Source organism: Sus scrofa, chromosome 15, assembly GCF_000003025.6.
Source record: "Sus scrofa isolate TJ Tabasco breed Duroc chromosome 15, Sscrofa11.1, whole genome shotgun sequence".
In the NCBI taxonomy this organism is placed as follows: Eukaryota; Metazoa; Chordata; class Mammalia; order Artiodactyla; family Suidae; genus Sus; species Sus scrofa.
This window is the reverse complement of record NC_010457.5, coordinates 37,832,815-37,854,718: the sequence shown is the minus strand read 5'-3', so window position 1 is coordinate 37,854,718 and position 21,904 is coordinate 37,832,815. Positions and strand designations below refer to the sequence as shown.

The following is a 21,904-nucleotide window of genomic DNA, read 5'->3' as shown; positions in this document are numbered from 1 at the left end:
ACCAGGACCCTGCCCCCAGGCTGCACTATTGTCTCTCGACTTCTCCTCCCTGGTCTCTGCATCCCCTCCCTTCCCTGATTAGCAACTGTTTGAACTTTTTTGGAACTCAGATAAATTCATGGAATTCTGAAGCCCATTGCCCCCAAACAAGAAATGGGGGACACAGAAATGCTTGTGTGCCCAGGAGCCCCACAGGTCCCTGCTCAGTTTCAGCATTTCTGCCGATGGGGAGGTTTGGTGGATGCACAATGCAGATACACCACACTGCGAGGAGGCCAAAGGGCAGAGAAGACTTTGTTGTTTTTCTTGCATTGCCATAAAATCTGAATTTTATTTCACACAGGGGTGACTAATACCAGCTGTAAGCTCTGGGGAGCTATTCTCCTACAGAAGGCAGAGTGGATGGAGAAGTTCAGGCCTGTCCTCTTAAAGTTGGGAAGCAGGTGGGAAGCAAGGTGCATAACCGAACAAGCCGGGGCCTAGGAGAGAACCTAAGACCTGGGCCTGGCCGCAGGGCAGCTACAGCATCCCTTCCCTTCGTGTTACGGGATGTCTTGCTGTTACTGCTGTGGTTTTTCCTTGCGGAATCTTCCTATTTAAATTCATCACATTAAATATCTGGATTCGGGCCCAGTCCTTCTGTCCAGGCACAGCCTCAGCCTCAGCCTCTAGCAGCCAGTCATTTCTCCGTTCACCACTAGATGGCGCCCACTCAATGGTCTGGGATCCTCGCCCTCCGAGAGCTGGGTGGTGGCCCCCACTTTAGCTGGGAGACAGGTTAGAAGAAAGGGGCAATGGTCAATTTATTTAAATCAACTTACTGACATAAATCTATTCGGTGAATGTAAGTATAAACCATGTAATATTACAAAACAAGAGGTTTATGTAATCTGGATATAAAGGAAAATCGATACCGCTTTAAATGAAAAAAAAAAAAATCACATGGAAATGAAACATATACAAGAAATCACTAGTATGTGCGAGGTGAAGATTATTCAGTCACATTTTACTCACCACTGGGGATAATTAGAGGCATCTGACACGGAGATGAGTTTAAATAGAAAAACTAATACATTGCTTCACACTTTTGAAGATTTTCATGTACTTCTTAAAACACTTGCTCAATATTGAAGAAAAACTATTGTAGTTTTATATACTTGGAATGCAGGGTGAACCATGAAGCCTATTCTATGTAATAGGAGACTGTTGGTAAATTTTGGGGTCGTGAAATGTTAAATAGCAGACATTAGAGACAATGAAAGATTTTATTTTTTTCTTTTACTTTCATCCAAACACACCCTCTTGTGAAAAACATAAAAGCATGCACATTGATTGCTTCCTTTGAAAGAAAAACCAAGGGATAACTAAGCTGTAAATCAAGAATAACAGAAACAAAAGCTTAAACTGATATTATGCAAAAAGATTTACAGGTAGATATAGGGCTCTTAATTCTAGAAAATAATAATTCAAGTCATATCAATACATGTTAAAAAGAAGCTTCTAATTGTCCGAGTATTTTGATACAAAAAAACACTTTTAAACAAATATTTTATAGACCTCTTGTGAAAAGAATACAAGGATAGTTATAAGAAACATGATGTTCAAATGATCTTAACGCAGTTCATTTTGACTTCTTCAAATCACATATAATCAACATAATTCCCACGGTACTACTGCTTCTTAAAACTTAAATGTAGAACATACCCATGACATTCAAAGTAAGTTATACAACTTACATTATTTTGATCTAATTAGAAGTAGGCTCCAACTTTAGGACTGTTAAAAAAACTAATAAGACATGGAACTGATCTAAATTGCACTTTAATAAGTAGAAGAAAACAGCAATTTGGCATGAGAACATGTCTCAAAAGTTTTACCTGCACCCCATTGAAAATTAGGCCAATTGTATCCTGTGGGAATGTGTGTGCATGTGCACACACACACACACACACACACACACACCCCCCCAACTGATATTACCCAGCTCTTCAGAGGGATTACTTGAAATGGTTTACTCTGGTTCTGGAAAATCAGGTAAAATTTCCCTTAATTATTATTTCCATCTTGTTATGATGATTTAATTGGTGTGTTTCATCTGGGACACTGATACAATTCTGCAGCAAAAATCCATTACCGATAAGCAGAAATGTTATGTAAGTTTGAATTGTAACATAAAAATAGAGCAGGATCACAACACTTTTAAAAGGTCCTTTTCCAGGGCCTCTATTGCTCTAGGACTGAAAGTGTGGGATTTGGTTCCTAAAACACAGCTCTTCTTTTGAGGTGAAACAGATTGTGTGGCCTTGTTCATACTCATGGGAACTAAGTGAAATCACTCCGTCCGGATGGATAAAGTCTGTATTTCACTGGCTCAAGTAAGCTGATTTCCTGACCTAATACGAATGCAAAGTGCCTTTGCCGAAGATGGTGAGCTGGCTCCTAAGAGCATGGATGGTTCAAGGCTGCGACCAGGCAGAGGCTGGCCAGCTACACAGTGGAGCCATCAGGCCAGCCCCCAAGGCACCACTGCCAGCGATTTGAAGGAAAAGAACTCAAAAACAATGGAAATTGACCATGATGACAGGAAAGAGGATTTTGGGGTTAAATATTTTGTCAAACCCAAAAGTAACAGGCAAAAGGCACATGCTAGTAAATCAAATCAGATGTTTGAGAAGCTTCCATCATCTCAAATATCTGTGGACTCTGTTCTGACAAAGGTTCACACTGATTATTTTGATATAAAAAAGAATAGGAAACCTTAAGGTTTTGAAGTACTTATGGCACAAACATGGTGAAGTACTAGAAGCTTAGCTTAAATCTTCAAAAAGCTGAGCAATTTTAAGTTCTGCTACAGTGAACCAGGGTCACAATTTTAACTTAAACTTAATTCTCATATTTTATACCTTATTTATTCTTTTGTATAGAGTACAGGGTGTGCAAATTAAGCCGTTTCAATAAATATTAGAAATGTTAATTATTTTGCAAATATAAAGTGGAATCAGCTAAGAACACAATACAATAAAAGCACACGCTAGCAAGAGCTTTTCCCCACAAACATTTCTGGGCCCTCCCCTCATGTCCTTCTTGATATGTAACTGTAATTTCTGTCACTGACTTGGAGAAATTAAGCAGAAAGCAAAATATTACACAACAGCAAGATACTAAATACTTGAGTGATAAAGAGTTTGGACCAGTCAAGTTGTAAAAAAACTGAAAATAACAAATACAGTGCAATATACTGCAAATTAATGTTTATGAATACAGCTATCTGAATTACAAGACAATAACAAATTATACAATCCTAATGATCTTCTGAGGTTGACATCAGTTTATAGGAAATGCCAAGTATAACATAAACTTGGTTTATCTTTTCCTTTTCCAGCAGCTTCTGTACTAAAGTTGAAAAACTGTTTGTTTCCCCAAGACCAACTGCATGTCGCCTTTAGTCAGAAATTCTATTTTATCCAATGTTCAATCAACAAGGCTTTATTTACACCTCATATTAATTTCAGGAACAATCAGATGTAAGGTGCAGCCACCAAAAATAACAAGGTAGCACATCCCACTGCCTTCGGAGAAGGCTACTTGTTTATGCTTTAATGCTAACCCACAAGCAGCCAATTAAGGTTCCGTAAACCCACGTTTTTACATACAGTTTCCTTCCAGCCTCAGTCATAAGCATACCAGCAGTCAAACCACTTAAGATCAAGAATGATGGTAAGGTCTTCTTGAGACTTAGTTTAGAATTAACACTTTCTCCAGGAAATTTGTTTCTTCTTTCTGGATCCGGTGAATCATAGAATTCTATAAGCAATCTATGGCCAGAATGGGGGAAAAAAAATGTTTTAACTTTCAGCTTGACTCATTTTACTATTTTAATTCAACAAATACCTATTGGGTGCCTCTTGTATGCTGGAGAAGTTATATAGGTCCTTATATGGAAACACCCAGGGACTTGATTTAATTGGAGTCTCTAGGCCTTAAAAATATCTTTACTATGTTCTATGATTAGTGGATATGAATTATATTATGTGTAATGTTTAAAAACAGATGGTTTTGGATTTTCTGATGGCTCACCAGGTTAAGGATCTGGCATTGCTGCTGCTGTGGCCGGGGTCACTGATGTGGCACCAGTTCAGTCGGTAGCCAGGGAACTTCCATACACCATGGGTGCAGCCACAAACCTTCTCACAGGCAACTCTAGGCATAGGTCAACATGGCACTTTCTCCAAAGTCATGTTATTAGCAGGAGAAACACAAGGTCAACCTCAGAAACTGTCTGGGCCCCAAAATACTAACAGCAAAAAATCATTTTAGTCATGAAAATGCCAACTGCCCCCTCCTCTTCCTACAAACACATAGTGTCAATACATGAGGGCCCCAGCCCTCACCCTGCAGCCCCATCTTCCCTGCAACAGCCTGTCCTCAGCTGGTGCACCCCCCACCACCTACGAGGGGAGAGCAGAAAGTAGGAAGCTTTTTGTGTGTGTCTCTCTCTCTTTTTTTGTCTTTTTGCCTTTTCTAGGGCTGCTCCCTTGGCATATGGAGGTTCCCAGGCTAGGGGTCTAATTGGAGCTGTAGCTGCCGGCCAACGCCAGAGCCACAGCAACAAAGGATCCGAGCCATGTCTGCAACCTACACCACAGCTCATGGCAACGCCAGATCCTTAACCCACTGGGCAAGGCCAGGGACCGAACCCTCAACCTCATGGTTTCTAGTCGGATTTGTTAACTACTGTGCCATGACGGGAACTCCTGTGTCTCTATTTTTTAAAAAAATTTCCTACCTATACAAATTCTTGAAACGTGGTACTAACAATGGCCAGCCTCCCATACTAAGCCTTTCACAGTGATTTACCACAGTCAAGTCTAAAACATGAACACTGAGGTATTGAATGCAATTTGACTAGAGTTTACAGAAAGCATTCTTAAGAGAATAAGACTTTACGTTCATTTTACACTGTACAGGGATTTAGTTGAAAACCAAAGTTTTTGAAGTGCTGGAACTGTTGCCACTCACTTATCTTTTATTTCAAAACGTTCATGAAGCCATCTTTTCATATATACTTGCTCTTCTGGGACATCTTTTTTCTCTATACGATCAAGGTGAATGTGAATTTTTGGACATTCTTTGCAGAGAAATTCTAACAAGAAACAAAAATATTTCATTTTTGTTATTTTGAAACTCACAGTTACATAACAATGAAAAGGAGATAAAGAAAAGTTTAAAAATGATAACGAAATAGAGTTTTTTTTTTTTTTAGTCAAAAAAAATTAGAAGAAAATAAAGATTATAAACTGGCAGTTTAGGATTTCAAGCTAAAGCAGTATAATTCTGAAGTCCTCACAATTACGAGGTCAGTAGTTAAATCCACAGCACCAAATGTTACTTTTCATACAACAACCTTGAGTTCTTCAGGCAGCCCAGGAGGGAACCTGGACTCTACTAGAAATACGTACCCCCTGCACTGAAGGGATTCCCAGATGCCAACCGATCAGACCCACCAGTCACCTTCATGGGACCATCAGTCCCCCGTTCCCAAGCCTAGTACTTGTCACGAGTTGTCACTACTGCTCCCCTGGGGCAATGAGCCCTCAAGGACAGGGTGGGGGGTGCCTGGCAGAGCGCTATGGGCACAGAGGCATGTAACCCCTTCATCCTTTGTGCTGAGCTGGCCAAGGGCCTCCCGCCATGACTCTGCAGCCAGAGGGCTCCCCTCTCCTCCTCTATGACTTGCTGGTGGTTTCTACCCACTGGTCCTCCTTGCTTTCCTGATCCTTGCGTATTTTAACAAATTCTAATTGGTTCAGGAACCAAATTTCTTTTTGTGGAACAGTCATGAGCCCTTAAATAAGTATAATTCCTAAAACATGCTAACTTGAGAAAAGCAGACAGTCCTTTTTTCAGTCTGGGTGGCACAAAGGGGTAAGGTCAGGATTTATTCTAAGGTAAGAAAGAACTGTGAGCCTGGAAATTCCCTTTTATGTAGACGGCTTTCTGCAGACATGAGCATATTAACATATTTAAATTTCTGGAAAACAAGGAAATAGTCCTAAGAGACTTAAGAGAAGACCATGTTTGGTGTGTGGTGGTGGGGAGAATGCAAATAGGGGGCTGAGACCTCCTACCTGCGCCCACCCTTTTACCTCTGTGGTACTTTTTATACCCATGCATTTTACCTTTATCTTAAGGTAAAATGTGTTCAAAGACATGTTCTAGGAATCAGTGACTGTGTGCTGCAATCTGAGGAAGACTAAGCTAACCCTTAAAGAAGTCTCCACTCTTTGGACCCACATCCCATTTTGCTAAGTACTTGCTACACTGCTCTTCTCCACTGAGAGGGTGTCAAGCCTTAGTAGCATGCTGCATTTCCATCATCAAAAATTATCTTAATTTTTATATACATTGAGGAGTGAATTGGCTTTGATGATAAATATGCAAAAACACTGCAATAGGGAAGATTTTACTTTTAAAGTATTTTAGTCTTAATTTCCTCCAGTTCCATTTTCATTTAAATCAAAGAACTGCTTCAGAAGTGCTTTTTGAGGCAGAGTTGTATTTCAGTTAAGAGCACAGACAGTGAGTCAGGAGGCCTGGCTTTTGATCCCTTGTCAACCCGGGCAGATCTGTTAGCCTCTGTGCTGTTCTGAGTCTGTACAAGAGAGGGGCAGCACTTGTCCCTTCTGAGAGGTTGTTGGGAGGATGTTTCGAGCACATAGGGCAGGACCTTGCACACGGCGTGGTGTGTTAGCAATGGCAGGTGTGTTAGCTGCACGGACTATTTTTTTCTCATAGATAAAAACACAGATGCCAATACCAACTTTCCCACCTTCACTTAATTGTCTACATCTGCCCCTCAACATTTCCACTCATTAAGGTGTCATCTAATTGCCACTGCATTCATCCTTGATATTTTCAAGTCCTGGTGTGCAGATACAGAGTCTATAAGGAAATGAAACCAACAGCACTTGGAATGCTTGGGAATGAAAGCGTTTAGAATACATCAGCAAGGCCTCTAGTAAGAGGCAGCTGAGGGAGGCAGCACTGAGAAAAGGACCCTGAAATTCGCATGGGTGCTTTTAGGTTTTTTTCCACCTAAAATTTACACAGTACTTTAGTATTAACAACACACTTTCACATCCATCTTTTCATTGGACCTTTGCGCATCTACTCAGGCAAGTACTCTCACCTCCTTGTGTGGGTGAAGGAGCTCAGGCCCAGAGCAGCCTGCAGTGCAGCCAGATCAGCCTGACTGCTGTGATCAGGCATCCACATACAGACCATGCAAGCACCAGAGCAGCTCTAAATGGCATTCAGGATCTTCTCCCACAAGGGCAATGACATCAATGCTTCTTCAACATTTGATAAAGTTCTTGTACCCACATTAGTAAAAACTATTTTAGTTGGGGCATATTTCTTATGGCATGAGCAAAAATTATCCCATAATATTTAGCACCAAGTATTCTAATGCAGGTGTAATTTTCTTCTAACTGTAACTTTTCCAGCAGGTCCCTAGAGTATATTGATCTGCTAGGGTGACAGAGAAAGTCTTCCAGGCGTTCACACATGTCACAAGGTCTAGTCTCTGGGGAAGTCCCGGGTACCCTATGCCTGGGAAGCCCGGCAAGAAAGACAGGGCACAGGACATCTGTGTGCTGAGCAGTGAGCCTCCACACACCGGAGCCCTCTCCTTGGAAAAAAAAAAGGAATAACATGGCCTAAATGCAACAGAAAACTGGGTAGATATATTGGTTTATATTCACACTGATGAACAAACACTATGTAGTCTTTTACAAAAATTACATGTGTACATATACTAACATGTAAAGATGTTCATGACACATCATTAAGCAAAAAAAGCAGGATATGAAGGTACACATATGTAATCGCATTTTTAAAATACATAAAGGCACATACTCCAACATATAGACGTCATAAAAAAGAAAGTTGTGAGGAAAACATCACAACTGTTAAGTGGGGTTGGATCTGGACAGGTGAATTTGTGGAGTTTTTTCCTTTTGTGAGTTACCTGTAGTTTCCATTCCAAGTATGTGTTATTTTCATATAAGAAAATATTAATAGAAAAAGCCACTTAGACTCATATGAAATGCTTAGATAGAATATCATTGTGTCCTGAAGCTCATGATTTCTTATGGTATCCCTCCCACTTCAGAAGCAGGATTTATACATCAATCACAGTCAAACCACCCTGTCTCACCTCTGCCCAATGGCCACTGTCCTTGGAAGCACCGACTCCACTGAAAAGACCTAATGACTCACGAGAGGACCAGGGGGCGCTTCGAGCCATACCTACCTTCCAATGAAACCAACCATGCAGTGGGAAGGCCTCAGGCAGAACGTGCTGCCTCTCCCGTGAGGCCTCCTAAGGCCCAGCTCCAACATTCTGCACCAAGAGAGGCCCCACAGAGCCCTCAGCCCACAGCTGCCACCTCGGGGCAGGCCTGCCAGCAGCCTGCAGTGGGCTAAGACCCACACGGTCAGCCATCAGCCTGAGGAATTCTGATGGGAAAATCCTCCTACAGTGCTCTGAGAAACACCTGCCTATGGCCTATAAAGGAACAATCTAGCAACTTCATAGAAAGAAGTGTTTTTTAAATTGGGCTATAAAATGTGAATATTAACTGACAGCCCAATAAGTATGGAGATAATATTTAATACTAATTAAATTTGACCACGAGGTACCTACAATATTCCAAGCAATGAAATTTTATACCTAACCCAACTTATCATTTAAGTTTAAAGGGAATCTCTATACTGAACTAAATAGAGCAAAACATTAATCAAGTTATATAATAATGAGAGGAGTTTTTCAAGCTATATAGCCCTCAATTCACAACTAAAACCAACACACAGCAGATGTCCTGTACATGCAGAAATGTGTTGTAGAATAAAGTCTCAGCCGTGGAGGTGTAAATGCTTTTGTAACTTTGATGGATACTGTCTGACAGCGTGTCCTGAGACTGACTGTACTGTACACCTACAGCAAAGTATAAAGTCCCTGTCATACTTTAGTCTCAAGTACAGGGCCTGTTATCTATCCTATTAATTGTGATTTCTGCCAACCCAATGGTAAAAAATGGTATCTCACTGTATGCTTCAATTTGAATTTTTCTAATTACAAACGAGGTTGAACAATTTTTTTGTATGAACTGTCTGTTCTTACCCTTTACCATTTTTCTACTGAGTTACTGATCATATCAATTTATAGGAACACTTTGTACATTAAGGAAATCAGCCTTCTTTCGAAGATTTAAGTTTCATTTGTCTTCAGTCTTTTTGTTTTACTCTGGCGTCTTTTTTTCTTGAAGAAATATTTATTCTTACTCGATGGAAATGATACATTTTGTTTTCTATATGGCTTCTGAGTGTGACTTCGAAAAGCCAACATTTTCGGAATCAGACATTGGTAATGAATACTCAAAGTCACCATTGGTTAGCAGTGGAACAAGTGCTGGGTAGTCAGGTCACACCACCTATGATGGTCTGCCACCAAAGCCCTTCCAATCTAACTGGGAGGAGACAGGGTTGCCACACGTCAGGTGCTAACCTTTATGCAATTTGCGCAAAAGCCAGAGAAGTTTTGTGAGCTAGAAAGCACATAGGGGACATAGCCGCAGAGTCGGAAGAGGACAAGGAAGGGGAAAGCAGCCTGGCCTAACACTGCCTTCGTTTCAGAACCCACATGGGGCCAGGAGGATTTCAGCAACAATGGGTAAACCAGTTCCACGGGTGGCACAGAGCAGGAAGGAGCAGCGTGAGGGAGGAGGTCAGGGCCAGAATGCAGAGTCCCAGGCTGGATGGCTAAGACACAGGTGTTTATCCTGTGGACACTGCCAAGCCAATGAGTTCTTATGACCAGGACAGTGACACGACAAGAGCAGCACTTTAAAAGGTCATCATGGGAATTATATCTGGTTTTCATAAACAATAAAAGCATTTAATCTTATTTTTCCAACAATGTTTGAGTAACTATAAATATTGCTGAGTAACTAAATGCATGTCTGTATTCAAACGCAAAATGAGGTCAATGGCTCTTTCAATGGTTAAAATGGAAAAAAAGCATTCTATGCCGCCTCTTCTACAAGAGGGAGGGACAGTGGAGTAAATTAAATTTGTAGGCATGACACACAAGAAATGAAGAAAAGTGGTCACTCTGGGAAGGGGACCAGGTAGAAGGGGACAGGGTGGAAAGCAAGCTTTATATACTTCTCTGGCTTTTGCGCAAATTGCATAAAGGTTAGCACCTGACGTGTACACTTTATATAGTTCGATTTTTAAACTGTTTGAGATATATATATATATGTATACACACACACACTAAAAATATATATACTAATTTAATATATAAATATATATATATATAAAATTTACTTTTAAAATGAAAAAACAGGCTTTCGCTTTGTGTTTACTATGTTAGAGGCAATCAAGAGAGCAGGCACTCACTTCCTCCCACCATGACCAATTTTATACCATTCACCCCTTTGTGCCTCAGCCACCTGTCCTCCCTCCCAAACTTCCTGCTGAGGGAGCTGCTCTCCCCGCCCTCTGAGCATGTTCTGAACAGTGGCCTTCGAGATCCGCTGACAGAAGCACTCTGACAAGCATGTTTGTTCCACATCCAACAGGGGATAAGGTGAAATACAGAGTCCAGGACAATGGGTTCTCTGAAAGGGGGTGGCACCTCCACACGCTGCCCTGTGGCCACTCCCATGTCCAAGCTCCTCTGACAATCCAGAGTGTCCTTGGCTATGTATAACTAGAATATTCTGCTCATTTACAATTGTTTTGTCTTATTACTCTGACATACACATAAATAACTGCTCAAAGGTCCCTGATACCCAGCACGTTTAAAAAAGGAAAGTCACCCTTAACTTCTTTCTCGCAATGATACCAGATTTCACAAACACTATATGAAAAATACACACAAAGATGAACACTGACCAGCGTGCACACCTTGGTTTTGCTTGGTCAGCACTCTCTCTCCTCACTCCTAAATGTGATCCGTGTAGCTTCCCATTTTTATGTGTGAACCTTAGGTTGAAAGAGGCCGAGTTAATGATAATGGGAAAGTCAGGACTGTGACAGCTAACCAGTACCAAACTTAGCAGGACTAATGAGAGTTAATCTGTTATAGATTTATAAAAACATACATGAAAAATGCATGAAGTATATATACTTGGAAGACACATCAAGTAAATGCAATAGAGTACATTAAACTATTTTTTAAAATAAATCAGACGTTGGTAAATATCTATGAATTACTTGAAAACAAACTTACCAACCATGGATGGTGCTTCTTTCCTCTGCCCTTTATCATCCATGGTCCCTTCGAAAGCCACTGTAACATCGTAAATTGCATCTAAATAACTCTTCATAGAATCAAAAGCAACATGGGTTGCCTTTATTCTTGGTGTTAGCACGTGTTTTAATACTGGAAGGCCTAGAAAAGAAATTGATTCAGTGCGGTCATAAATTAGTTGGAGAACACCTCTGCAATAGAACATAACTTCTAAATTGACTTTAAGTTTCCACTAATAGACAGACCAGAATGCACTGATGCAATAATCTCATATCTATAGGACATTAAGAAAGTTTAAACTGCACTTATGTGACTTTCTCAATTTAAATCAACATTCAATACACATATATGAAACATCTACACATACAAGACACCAATGAAAACCGGTTAGAGAATCCACCCTCAAGAAGCTCATGGCCTCTCAGAAACACTTTGATTTGGAAAACTTTGACAAGAGCAAACATATGATCCTCCTTTCTGGCAACAGAATAAAGGTGGTAGCATCTTACCTGTGGTCACTAAAGATTCAGGAGCACAATTCCTATTTCTGACTCCAAGTCTGTGATTCTTTCTGTTCTACTTCTGTCCAAAGATTGATAGGGTGGGATGACTTAAATGACCCCCACTGTGTTCAACACCTGAACTCATGACTGAGGTGGTCCATGTAACACAAAATTCTGGCCTGAAACTTCTAGGGTAACCGAAGAATCTAGTTTCTTGGTAAACTTTTTAAAAATTTGGAATCTAGTTCATATACCATAGAATTCACCCTGGAGAGCAGACAATTCAATGAGTTTTAGTTTATTCACTCATGACCACTATCAAACTCCAGACCATTTTCATCACTCCAAAGACACCCTCACCCTTTGCAGACACTGCACACCCCTGTCCCTGCGACCATGGGTCTACTTTCAGTCTCTACAGATTGCCCAATTATAGACATTTCACATAAATGAAATCACAGCACATGGACTTTTGTGTTTGGCTTCTTTCATTTAGCATCATGTTTTCGAGGTTCTTCCATGTGGCAGCACACATCAGTACTTCCTCAGCTTTTATGGCTGAGTAATGGTCTTCTGTATGGCTATACCACATTTTGTTAACTGGCCGACTAGCTGACAGACACTGGTTCTCTCCTCCCTCTGGTTCTTATGAACAGTGCTGCTATGAACATTCATACAAACTGTGTATCGATGCTGCATATGAACAAGTTTTGGTGTAAACATACAGTTTCAATTCTCTTGGGTATACACACACACACACACACACACACACACACACACACACATCCCCACACACTTTCAAAAGCCTCTTTAAGTGAGAAAATATTGCAATGTATAGAGAATAATTAATCACATATTTATTTGTGCTCCTACTAGTACTAAGAATTTGTTCTTTCTACTTTCTACCTCCTACTGCCCCCCTTTCCTGGATTAGAATATTTCCTGACAATTTAACAGAGAAGGGTAGCCCTGAAGAAGTGACATGGAAACAGACTAGGAAAAAAACTGACTTGGATTTTCTACTGCCTCTCTCGAGGGAAAATTAGCCGCATAAGAAAGAACAGCTATAGTATGTTGGGATCTTCCTGCTGAAGAATTTTTAAAATGTAGAGTCGTGTGGGAAAGAAAGAGATTCCCACAACCACGGATCTGACTTAAATCCCTAGGGCAGAAGCAGTTTAATTTATTCACAAACTTATAACAAAAATCTACATAGTATATCAGGCTGGGAAACATTTATTTGTCAATTAAATTAGTTAACACTTCCTTCTTTGCTATTGGATTCAATTTTATTAAATCGATAGCTCCACAGAATCACTCTATGATGTTTGGTAAGAACAATGAATTATTAGAATCGAAGTAAGTTAGTAAGAAGACAGAAAAGTAGTATTTTCCTAGAAATGAGTTACAGTGAAGGTTTAGAAAAATCAACTTTGTGGCGGATGAGTAAGAAATGGCCGTTACTAGTATGTAAACCAAACAAAGAGAAAGTCCTCTCGCCAGGAACTGTACTACAGCACATTGTCTAGATCCAGTTCCTATCTGGCACGTTCCAGCTTTTATCACTTAGCTTTTTAAAAGAAATTTTAGTTGATATACAATGTTGTGCCAATTTCTTCTGTACAGCAAAGCGACTCAGTTATAAACATTCTTTTTTAATTCTTTTTTAATGTTCTGGCTCTTGGAAAGAAAGAGTCGACGAGGAAGAGCAAACACAAGGCGACTGGGGTGACAGAGATGCACGGAGAAGAAAATGTCTCAAGGAGAAGCAAGAAGACAATGCTCACTGGGAAACACTGAAAGGTCCAGAACTGAGACATAACCACCTGGCCCAATGGAGTGTTACCTGGACCAGTGTTTTCAAGGGTGGTTGGAATGGAGGTACAGAAAGCAGGTGAAGTGAGATATGAATGCAGGACATGACAAAAACAGCTCCTTCTTTCCCGCATGTACTTAGTAAGACAGAGTCTATCAATTTTCCAAGGCTTAGAATAATACAAGATTCCCTTACCATTACAACAAATAGTATCTGGGCTTTCTCAGAGGGTCATCAGCCACTAGACAATCCTAAATCCAGTCCACAGAGGGGGACAATTTACATCTCTGAGCAGGTTGTCTTCAACTCTCAGCAGAGAAGAGGACTCTCAGTCTCCTCAAACCTTGGGTCATTATTGTAAAACCAATCTCCTAATAATACTATAGAGACCAATTAGAATTTCATTACAGGGACAGTCAGATAACAGGAATCCACAATCACCTGCTCAGCTTGTGCCCGTCACACTGACATCACACTGCGCCCCTGCCTCTAGAGAACTATGGAAAACCCCTGAGCCCTAACAGTAGAGGAATCCTTCCTGGTCAGTGACCAATCTCTGTTTTAGAAACTGCTTTGCTTTGTTTCCACCTCCAGATCTCCTGAGCTTCTACCTAGTACTAACATTTGGGGGTCATTTGCATATGGACACCATCATTGAAGCAATGGCAGTGACTGAGAATACTGAAGGGCAGAGATGAAAAGGCAATCACGACTAACGACTCTGAGAACCAAGAGAGGTGATGCGGTACTTTGGTAAATTGGGTGTCACTGGGATTAACCTGTGAGAGTGGATGGAGAACATGTGAGAACGAGAAGGGCCCAGACTTCTTCTTCAGCACCAAAGAGAAAGAGAGAAAACAGGCAATCCTTAAGGGGGTAGACACACACACACACACACACACACACACCCTGCGTGAGAATTAGACTGTATTTGTAAACTGGGGAAAAACCTAGCAGAGAAGTGTGTGGAGGTGACGGAAGCAAAAAGAAATTACTGAAGCAACAGGATTAAGATTTTGAAATAAAGTATGACTGTATGATACAATCCTGACAGAGAAACATAACTTCTTCAAGGCAAAGAAACTATGAGATGTGAAGGGAAAAATCTGAAAAACAGAACAGAAAGAGAAAAAGAGAAAAATAAAGAATTGCTAAACACAGCATTATTGGTTCAGCTGAAATCACACAGTGCGGATTGGCTGCAGAAAGCAATCAGCATAGATTTTTATCATGTTCCAATTGCTACAGAAGGGAGAAAACAACCAGATTACTCAGGTTACAGAGGGCTAAGGAATGTCATGTCGAGGCCAGGAATGGGCAGGGACCTGGAGATGGGAGGCACAGGAGAGTGGTAAGGCCTCGACAGTGGGGAGGGCTGAGGAAAGAGGGGTCCAAGTGAAGCTAAATAGACAGGGTCAGAGGAAGGAAGGGCAAGGAGGAGGGAGAGGCAGAACCGGCTACAGATTCTGCAGGACCCAGTGCGATTTTAAGACTGTAAAAGCAGAGCATTAAGCCAGCACCAGGAGCCAGTGCAAGAAAAGGGATTTTCCCTGAGAGCCTACAAATGGAACCAGGCTATGCTTGCACCTTGATCTCAGACCATTCAGCCTTCAGGCTTCCTGAACTGTAAGAGGACACATCTCCCCTTTCAAGATACCAAGTCTATAATCATGGGTTACAGCCCATGGGGAACAAAGAGGACATTTTAGCTCCCAGGAGAAAGATAAGTTTGTCTTGTCCACTAAACCTGGGCCAATACTGGGTAGTAACTTTCTTTAGCAATGTTTGCCAGGTTGACTTTCAAAAGCTGGTTTCAGAGTGCTCAATGAATTTGTATTTCTCTGATTACCAGGGACAAAGGACATTTGTTCACAGGCATGGCTCATTTATATCGAATGCATTTCCTATTCATGTCCTTTCTGCCATTTTTCTTATTTATGGCTTTTTCTTACTAAGCAGCAGGAATTCCTTCTATAATGAATTTATTAAAACGTCATACATTGCAAATATTATTAGCTTGCCATTTGCTACTTAAATCTGTTTACATGTTTCAGATATAATAACTTTTATTCAGGGAAGTGTGCAAAGAAAAAACAATCCTTCTGTTTTTATGTTTTTTGTTTGTTTTGGCTTTTTAGGTTCACACCTATGGCATATGGAAGTTCCCAGGCTAGGGGCCAAATTGGGGTTGTAGCTGCCCAACTACACCACAGCCACAGCAACTCAGGATCCAAGCCGCATCTGCAACCTACACCACAGCTCACAGCAACTTCAGATCCCCAACCAAATGACCGAAGCCGGGGATGGAAACCACATCCTCATGGATATTAATCAGATTTGTTTCCACTGGGTCAGGACAAGAACTCTCTGTCTTTATGTTTTGAAAGGACACTTAAACTTATACAATAGCCAGTGTTATTTAAAGGATGAAAGCTAAATCCCACAAATCCTAAAGAGTTTTAAAACTACAAAAATCATGCTCTATAATATAACTCGCTTGAATAACATGAAAATTCTAGGTCTGTGGTTTGCCACTCTAGGTTTGTCACTAAAATTCCTGCCTTCCACTACTGGAGTTATAAAAGTTTAAGTCTATCATCCTGCTGGCTGCTGTGGTAAAAAACCACTATGGAGAAAGAAAATTAAGATACATGAGGTTCCAATTTTCTAGTAACTGCTGGAAAGCAAAACATCTAAAATGCATCTACGGAAAATGAGTTAAAATGAAACACTTCACATAACTGATGAGAAATTATAATTTAAATTATGAAAGTGGTACCTGAATGTTTACAGGACAGTGCTGCTGCTGCTGCTTCAGGCACCAATTAGAGAACCACTGATTCAGAGTTTAGACCAGGCTTGAGCGGATCAGGAATTCACAAAGGGGAGCTGAAAGGAGTGTGAAAAGGCAGGAGGAAGAAACAGTAATATTTCTTCTGGTAAAAAATTTTAATGGTATAGAAATGACCTCGAAGAGATCAAACAAAGCCCTCAGAACCTCTGAACAGTAGTGTTGTGACAGGAGTCTGGGCTTCCCCTCGGCTCCTCCAGATCTACGAGTGCTCTCCTGGCTGTGCCATCCCTAAAGCTGTGACCTGGCCAGAGTGCCAGCTGGAGCCACAACAGAAAAAGGAAGGAAGAGGCCAAAGGATTGAGAAACGAAAGACAGCTGCAATTTGGATGCTGATGGAGAAGTTGATACACAAAGTGAAAAAAACAGGTCTTGAATATCACTATAAATATAACTCAAAAGCTTCCTCTATCCCTTTATTCATTTCTGTTCATTTTCAGATATGGCATATAAGAATAAAACAACCTAGACTAGGAATATAAGGTTTGAGTAGACCTATCCAATATAATTCTCTTCTCTTTTTATATCCTGAACCACCTAGGAACTTTGACTCAATAGTAATCGAGACCCATGAGATTCGTGGCCTTACTAGGAACACGTAGCATTCTGCACCACTCCACAAATCACTACAAAGATTAAGAGACACCTGACAACACAACACAGCAATAATTACTCAACAACTGGCCACAAATGAACTGCCCTGGGAAGTCAGAAGGGAAAGTCACTCTGAGATAGGTTTGTTGGATACAAAATAATCTAACTGGCTGCTTAAAAAAAACAAGTATTTTAGGAACACAACTTAGAAAAGGATCATTTTTACCTACCATACTATTTTCTTTATATTTATTTAATATTATTATATTGTATAGTACTATTGTATTTATATATGTATACTATTTTATTTACATTTATATATTACCACTATACCATATAATTCTATTGTATTTACATACTATGTTGAAGCTTTCCTTACTGAATGTAACCATCATTTTCTTAAATGGTAACTTTCATGTTAGCATCTCTGAAAATACACTTCTCTTTTCCCTAAATGTATCATAAAATTGAGCAGTCTTCAATATATAACTTGCTTAATAGTTGCTTGAAGAATTTACCTATATCTCAGACCTCTTGAAATCTTAATTTTTGTCCTGGAGAGGTTTTAGTTAGACAAAATCTTGACTGATTTATTTGGAAATATGAATTGTCTTTTTAAAAGTAATGACTAACAGTTTCAAATGAGAAGGTAATTCAGAGATCATTAATATGACAACCTTTGAGGTAGACAGTATTAAGAATTCATGACACACTAACACAGACATATACCTTCAATAACAACCCCAAAAGCTTTTTTTGTTTCGTTTTGTTTTCTTTTGTTTTTTTGCTTTTTAGGGCTGCACTGGAGTCAAATCGGAGCTGTAGCTGCTGCCCTACACCACAACTACAGCAACTCGGATCTGAGCCTCTTCTGTGACCTACACCACAGTTCACAGCAACGCTGGATCCTTAAGCCACTGAACAAGGCCAGGGATTGAACCTGCATCCTCATGGATACTAGTCAGATTTGTTTCTGCTGTGCCACAACAGGAACTCCTCTAAAGATGAATGTACATATTTTGTGGCTAATATTTTTTGAAGTCAAACACTTCTATGACATAATGACAACCAGGGCCTTGAAACATTTAAGATTAGGACAAACAGACACACCCATACCCACTCCTACCTCTTAAACCAGGCCATGCCACTATCAGTGATATATAGCATCATAATGACTTGAACATGTAAACAAGATCAAATTTTTAAAATCTAAATTTAAAAGCTTGGTATTGGTTTGTTTTTCTATTTGTTTATTAGGTCAGATTCAAATGAAGGTGTACTTTAGGAACAAAATTAATAATGTTTTGAGGCAAAACATATCTCAGACTAATAAGTGCTATTAGGTTTCAATTTTCTTGAAGAAAAATTAGCTTAACAGATGGAAAAATGAGTTCATTTGTTTTTATTTTCAAGTAATCTCATTTAGTTGTGACCTAAGAGGAAAGAAAACAGGAAACTCTTTTTCTAGCTATACTGTTCACAAATCAATTTCCTTTGTGTCTGGTGGGAAATAATTACCTTTATAGTCACAAGAAAATACAGTTCTAATAGATAGCAAGTTTTCCCAGTTATAGAATTTAAAGAAAGAACAGTTAGCAGTTAAAAATTATATCCATTAAGACAAATTATGCATTTTTCCCCACTTTTGGTAACTTTGAGAAAGAATTACAACTCACAGAAAAATGACAGACTAATAATGGTCAATTACGGGTAACTAGGGTATTATCAGATTTAAAAAGCTAGAATATATCATTATTACACTATTTTAAGAATTACTTAAAAAGTACTTGTTTAGTATCACAGAATTAGTGTGGATTTTTAAAAATATGTATATTTTAGTAGCTATAAATATGCTACTAAATTTATATAAGTAAATATTTATATAATGTTAATATTCATATAAGGTAAATAATCATCCTAAATTGTTTTTAAAAAGAAATTAAGAAATATTGGTATTAAGTGTAATTACACATAGAAATAATTTAAGGCCCTGTAAGGGACTGAAGTGCCAGTCCCCACTAATTTATTTGAAGCCCTAACCTCAGAGGGCCTTTAGGGAGGTAATTCAAGTTAAATGAGGTCATAAGTGTGGGGTCTAAGCCAATAGGATTGATATTCTCATAAAAAGAGGAAGAGGCACCCAAGACCTCTCTCTGTGAGCACACAGAGGAAAGGCCACATGAAGACACAGAGAGAAGGAGGCCTCCAGAGAAACCAGCCCTGACAGCACCTTGACCTTGGACCTCCAGCCTCCCCAGCTGTGAGAGGATAAATGTCTGCTGCCTAAGCCCCACAGTCTGTGGTATCTTGTTCTGGCAGCCTGAGGTGACTAACACAGACCCTAAAACCTGGAATGAAATTATTGAATAAATATAACATAGTAAATAAACCTATTTGCAGATTAACATTTGTTTGACCCAATGGAAAGAAGTATGCCAATACTTAAATAGGAACATACACACACACATACACACGTAAATTTTACAAAAGAAATCAGAAGTCCTTCAAAGCTAGAACACAATATTTCTATGACTCTTCACAGAAACAATACTCTGGGGTTATACTCATTCCATCATGCAAACTTACTAAAAACAACAAATAACTAGTGATTTGGCCAGAATGTCCATGGCTAATTTTGTCTTGCTTAATATATTTAAATTAATGAATTAGTCCATCACACATTATAAACGGGCTGTAAGAAGCAAAGTTGTTGAAAAACAGTGTTCTACAATTTTTGGAAATCTGATCACTGCTGTGAAGCAGAAGGTGTATCTCAAATGGCCGCTCTTGGTGAGTCTTGCTCAGGCCCTGCTGGTAACCAGGGACACCCTTAGTGTCTGCCTCCCCCTTATAGTGACTGTTCTTTTGAGAGAAGAGAGAGGCTCTCACTAGTCAATACCTTGATACAGGTTCCTTCCCCATGTCCATGCTCTGCCATCTTTTCCCACTGGAAGGCAGCCCCCACCCCCACCCCCACAACCAACACCTCTTCCAGTGAAACTTTACAGCCCACCCAAAGTGCTTCCTCCTTGCTGAACCTGCATCCGGGAATGGTATCACCTAAAGGGAACTTTGCTCATTCTTAGCATATTCTAGCTTGATGGAACAGCTTGTGTAAATATCATTGAGGTAGGTAGCCTCCAAAATGGCCCTTAATAATTGCACCTGCTAGTGTTCACACCCTTGTGCCCTTGATTGTGGGCTTGACCCAGTGAATTGTTTCTAACAAACAGAATGTGGCAAAGCTATGAGAAGACTGACTTCTGCCCTGCTCACCACTATGCTACGCTCTCACTGTCATGACCTTCCCCTTTTTCCTCGTTGTCATGACCTTCCCCTTTTTCTCTCCTCGGCCCCTTTCTGGTCATAGCTCCAGGGAACCAAGTCATCATGCTGTGAGGCTCAAGTGCCAAGAAACTGACCCTGCGGCCAACAGCCAGCGAGGACCCCAGGCCAGTCGACAGCTGTGTGAGTGAAGGGAAGTGGATTTTCCTGGGGGGACCAGGATCTGACTATAGCAGACACCTTGACTGCAGCCTGTGGCCGACCCTGAGCGAGGAGCTGCCAGCTAAACCACATCAGACCCACACAGACAGTGAGACAATAAATGCTTGCTGTTGTTTGTTTGCAAAAGTTTTATTTTAAAGCCTCAAAAAATACTAGCACAATGCAAGTGCTTTGTAAATGGTTGTAAATACAATGTAAACGCTATGAAAATAGTTGCCAGCACAGTAACTTCAAGTTTTGCTTTTTGACACATCTCAAAATTAAAAAAAAAAAAAAAACTTTCCGTCAGTGGTTGACTAAATCCATGGAGGCAGAATCCATAGATTTGGGGGGGGGGAGTGACTATGTTTTTTTTAAGAGATGAGAAGACTGATGCTCAGTAACCTTATGGCTGAAAAAAAGGTCAGAATTTGGATTCCAATCTTGGTCTGTCAACCTACAGAACAGAAACTCTGCCCATCACACAGAACTTACATGCAGAAAAAGGTTCCACATACATAATCACACACCTAGATAGATTTTACCTAAATCCATGGTACTAGAACATGGATTGTAGCAAGCACTTGAATTTAACACCTCAGATATCTGAAATAACATACATATGAATTAATGAGAAGAAACTTCATTTCCTGAGAGATAATACATTAATTCAAGGAATAAAAACATGCATTCAACTCTTGTAAGACATAAAAATCTTCTCTAGGAACAAAAATTTATAAGGTTATTTTAAAAATTATTTTTTCAAATATAGTTCATTTTTTGCTTACCTTTTTGAGCAGCAAATGCTTGACTAGCTGAAAGGACTTTTGTTAGTTCTGGATTATACCTTGTTCCCTCTGGAAAAATCACAAGATACATCTGTGAAGCCATAAAGAAAATTTGGTTTGTTTTGTGTGTTTCTGCTGTTGCTATTAACTTACCAGCGCTAATCCTATTAATGCTGAGAGTATTTTCTATGGTGGGAAAAAAATGTATATTCAATTATCTATGACCTCCATTTCAAGCAAAACAACCAAGATGCACAAATTCAATTAAGTCTGAACATAACACAGACTATATTTAAAAAGGAGTCCTACCTTCACTGGTAGGTGAGGCATTAAGAATCTAACAATATTTCTAATTACATGCTAACATTCACTAATTTTATTTTATTTATTTATTTATTTATTTTGTCTTTTTTTTTTTGCTATTTCTTTGGGTCGCTCTCACGGCATATGGAGGTTCCCAGGCTAGGGGTCAAATCGGAGCTGTAGCCACTGGCCTACGCCAGAGCCACAGCAACGCCAGACCCCCAGACCCGAGCCGCGTCTGCA

At 39.9% G+C, this 21,904-nt stretch overlaps 1 protein-coding gene across 2 annotated transcripts in view; it reads right to left on the bottom strand.

Annotated features, from left to right (window-relative positions):
• Positions 1,247–21,904, bottom strand: part of AGPAT5 (1-acylglycerol-3-phosphate O-acyltransferase 5) — a 52,352-nt gene continuing 31,694 nt past the window's right edge. The window contains exons 5-8 of one of the 2 annotated variants that reach the window (XM_013983990.2): positions 21,359–21,449; positions 11,300–11,461; positions 5,020–5,143; positions 1,247–3,815 (exon numbers count right to left, since the gene is read on the bottom strand). In XM_013983990.2, the coding sequence (XP_013839444.1) occupies positions 3,590–3,815; positions 5,020–5,143; positions 11,300–11,461; positions 21,359–21,449 (603 nt within the window). In that variant the 3' untranslated portion in view covers positions 1,247–3,589. The remainder of the gene's footprint in view (positions 3,816–5,019; positions 5,144–11,299; positions 11,462–21,358; positions 21,450–21,904) is intronic. The other variant, NM_001143701.1, reaches the window with a different exon arrangement.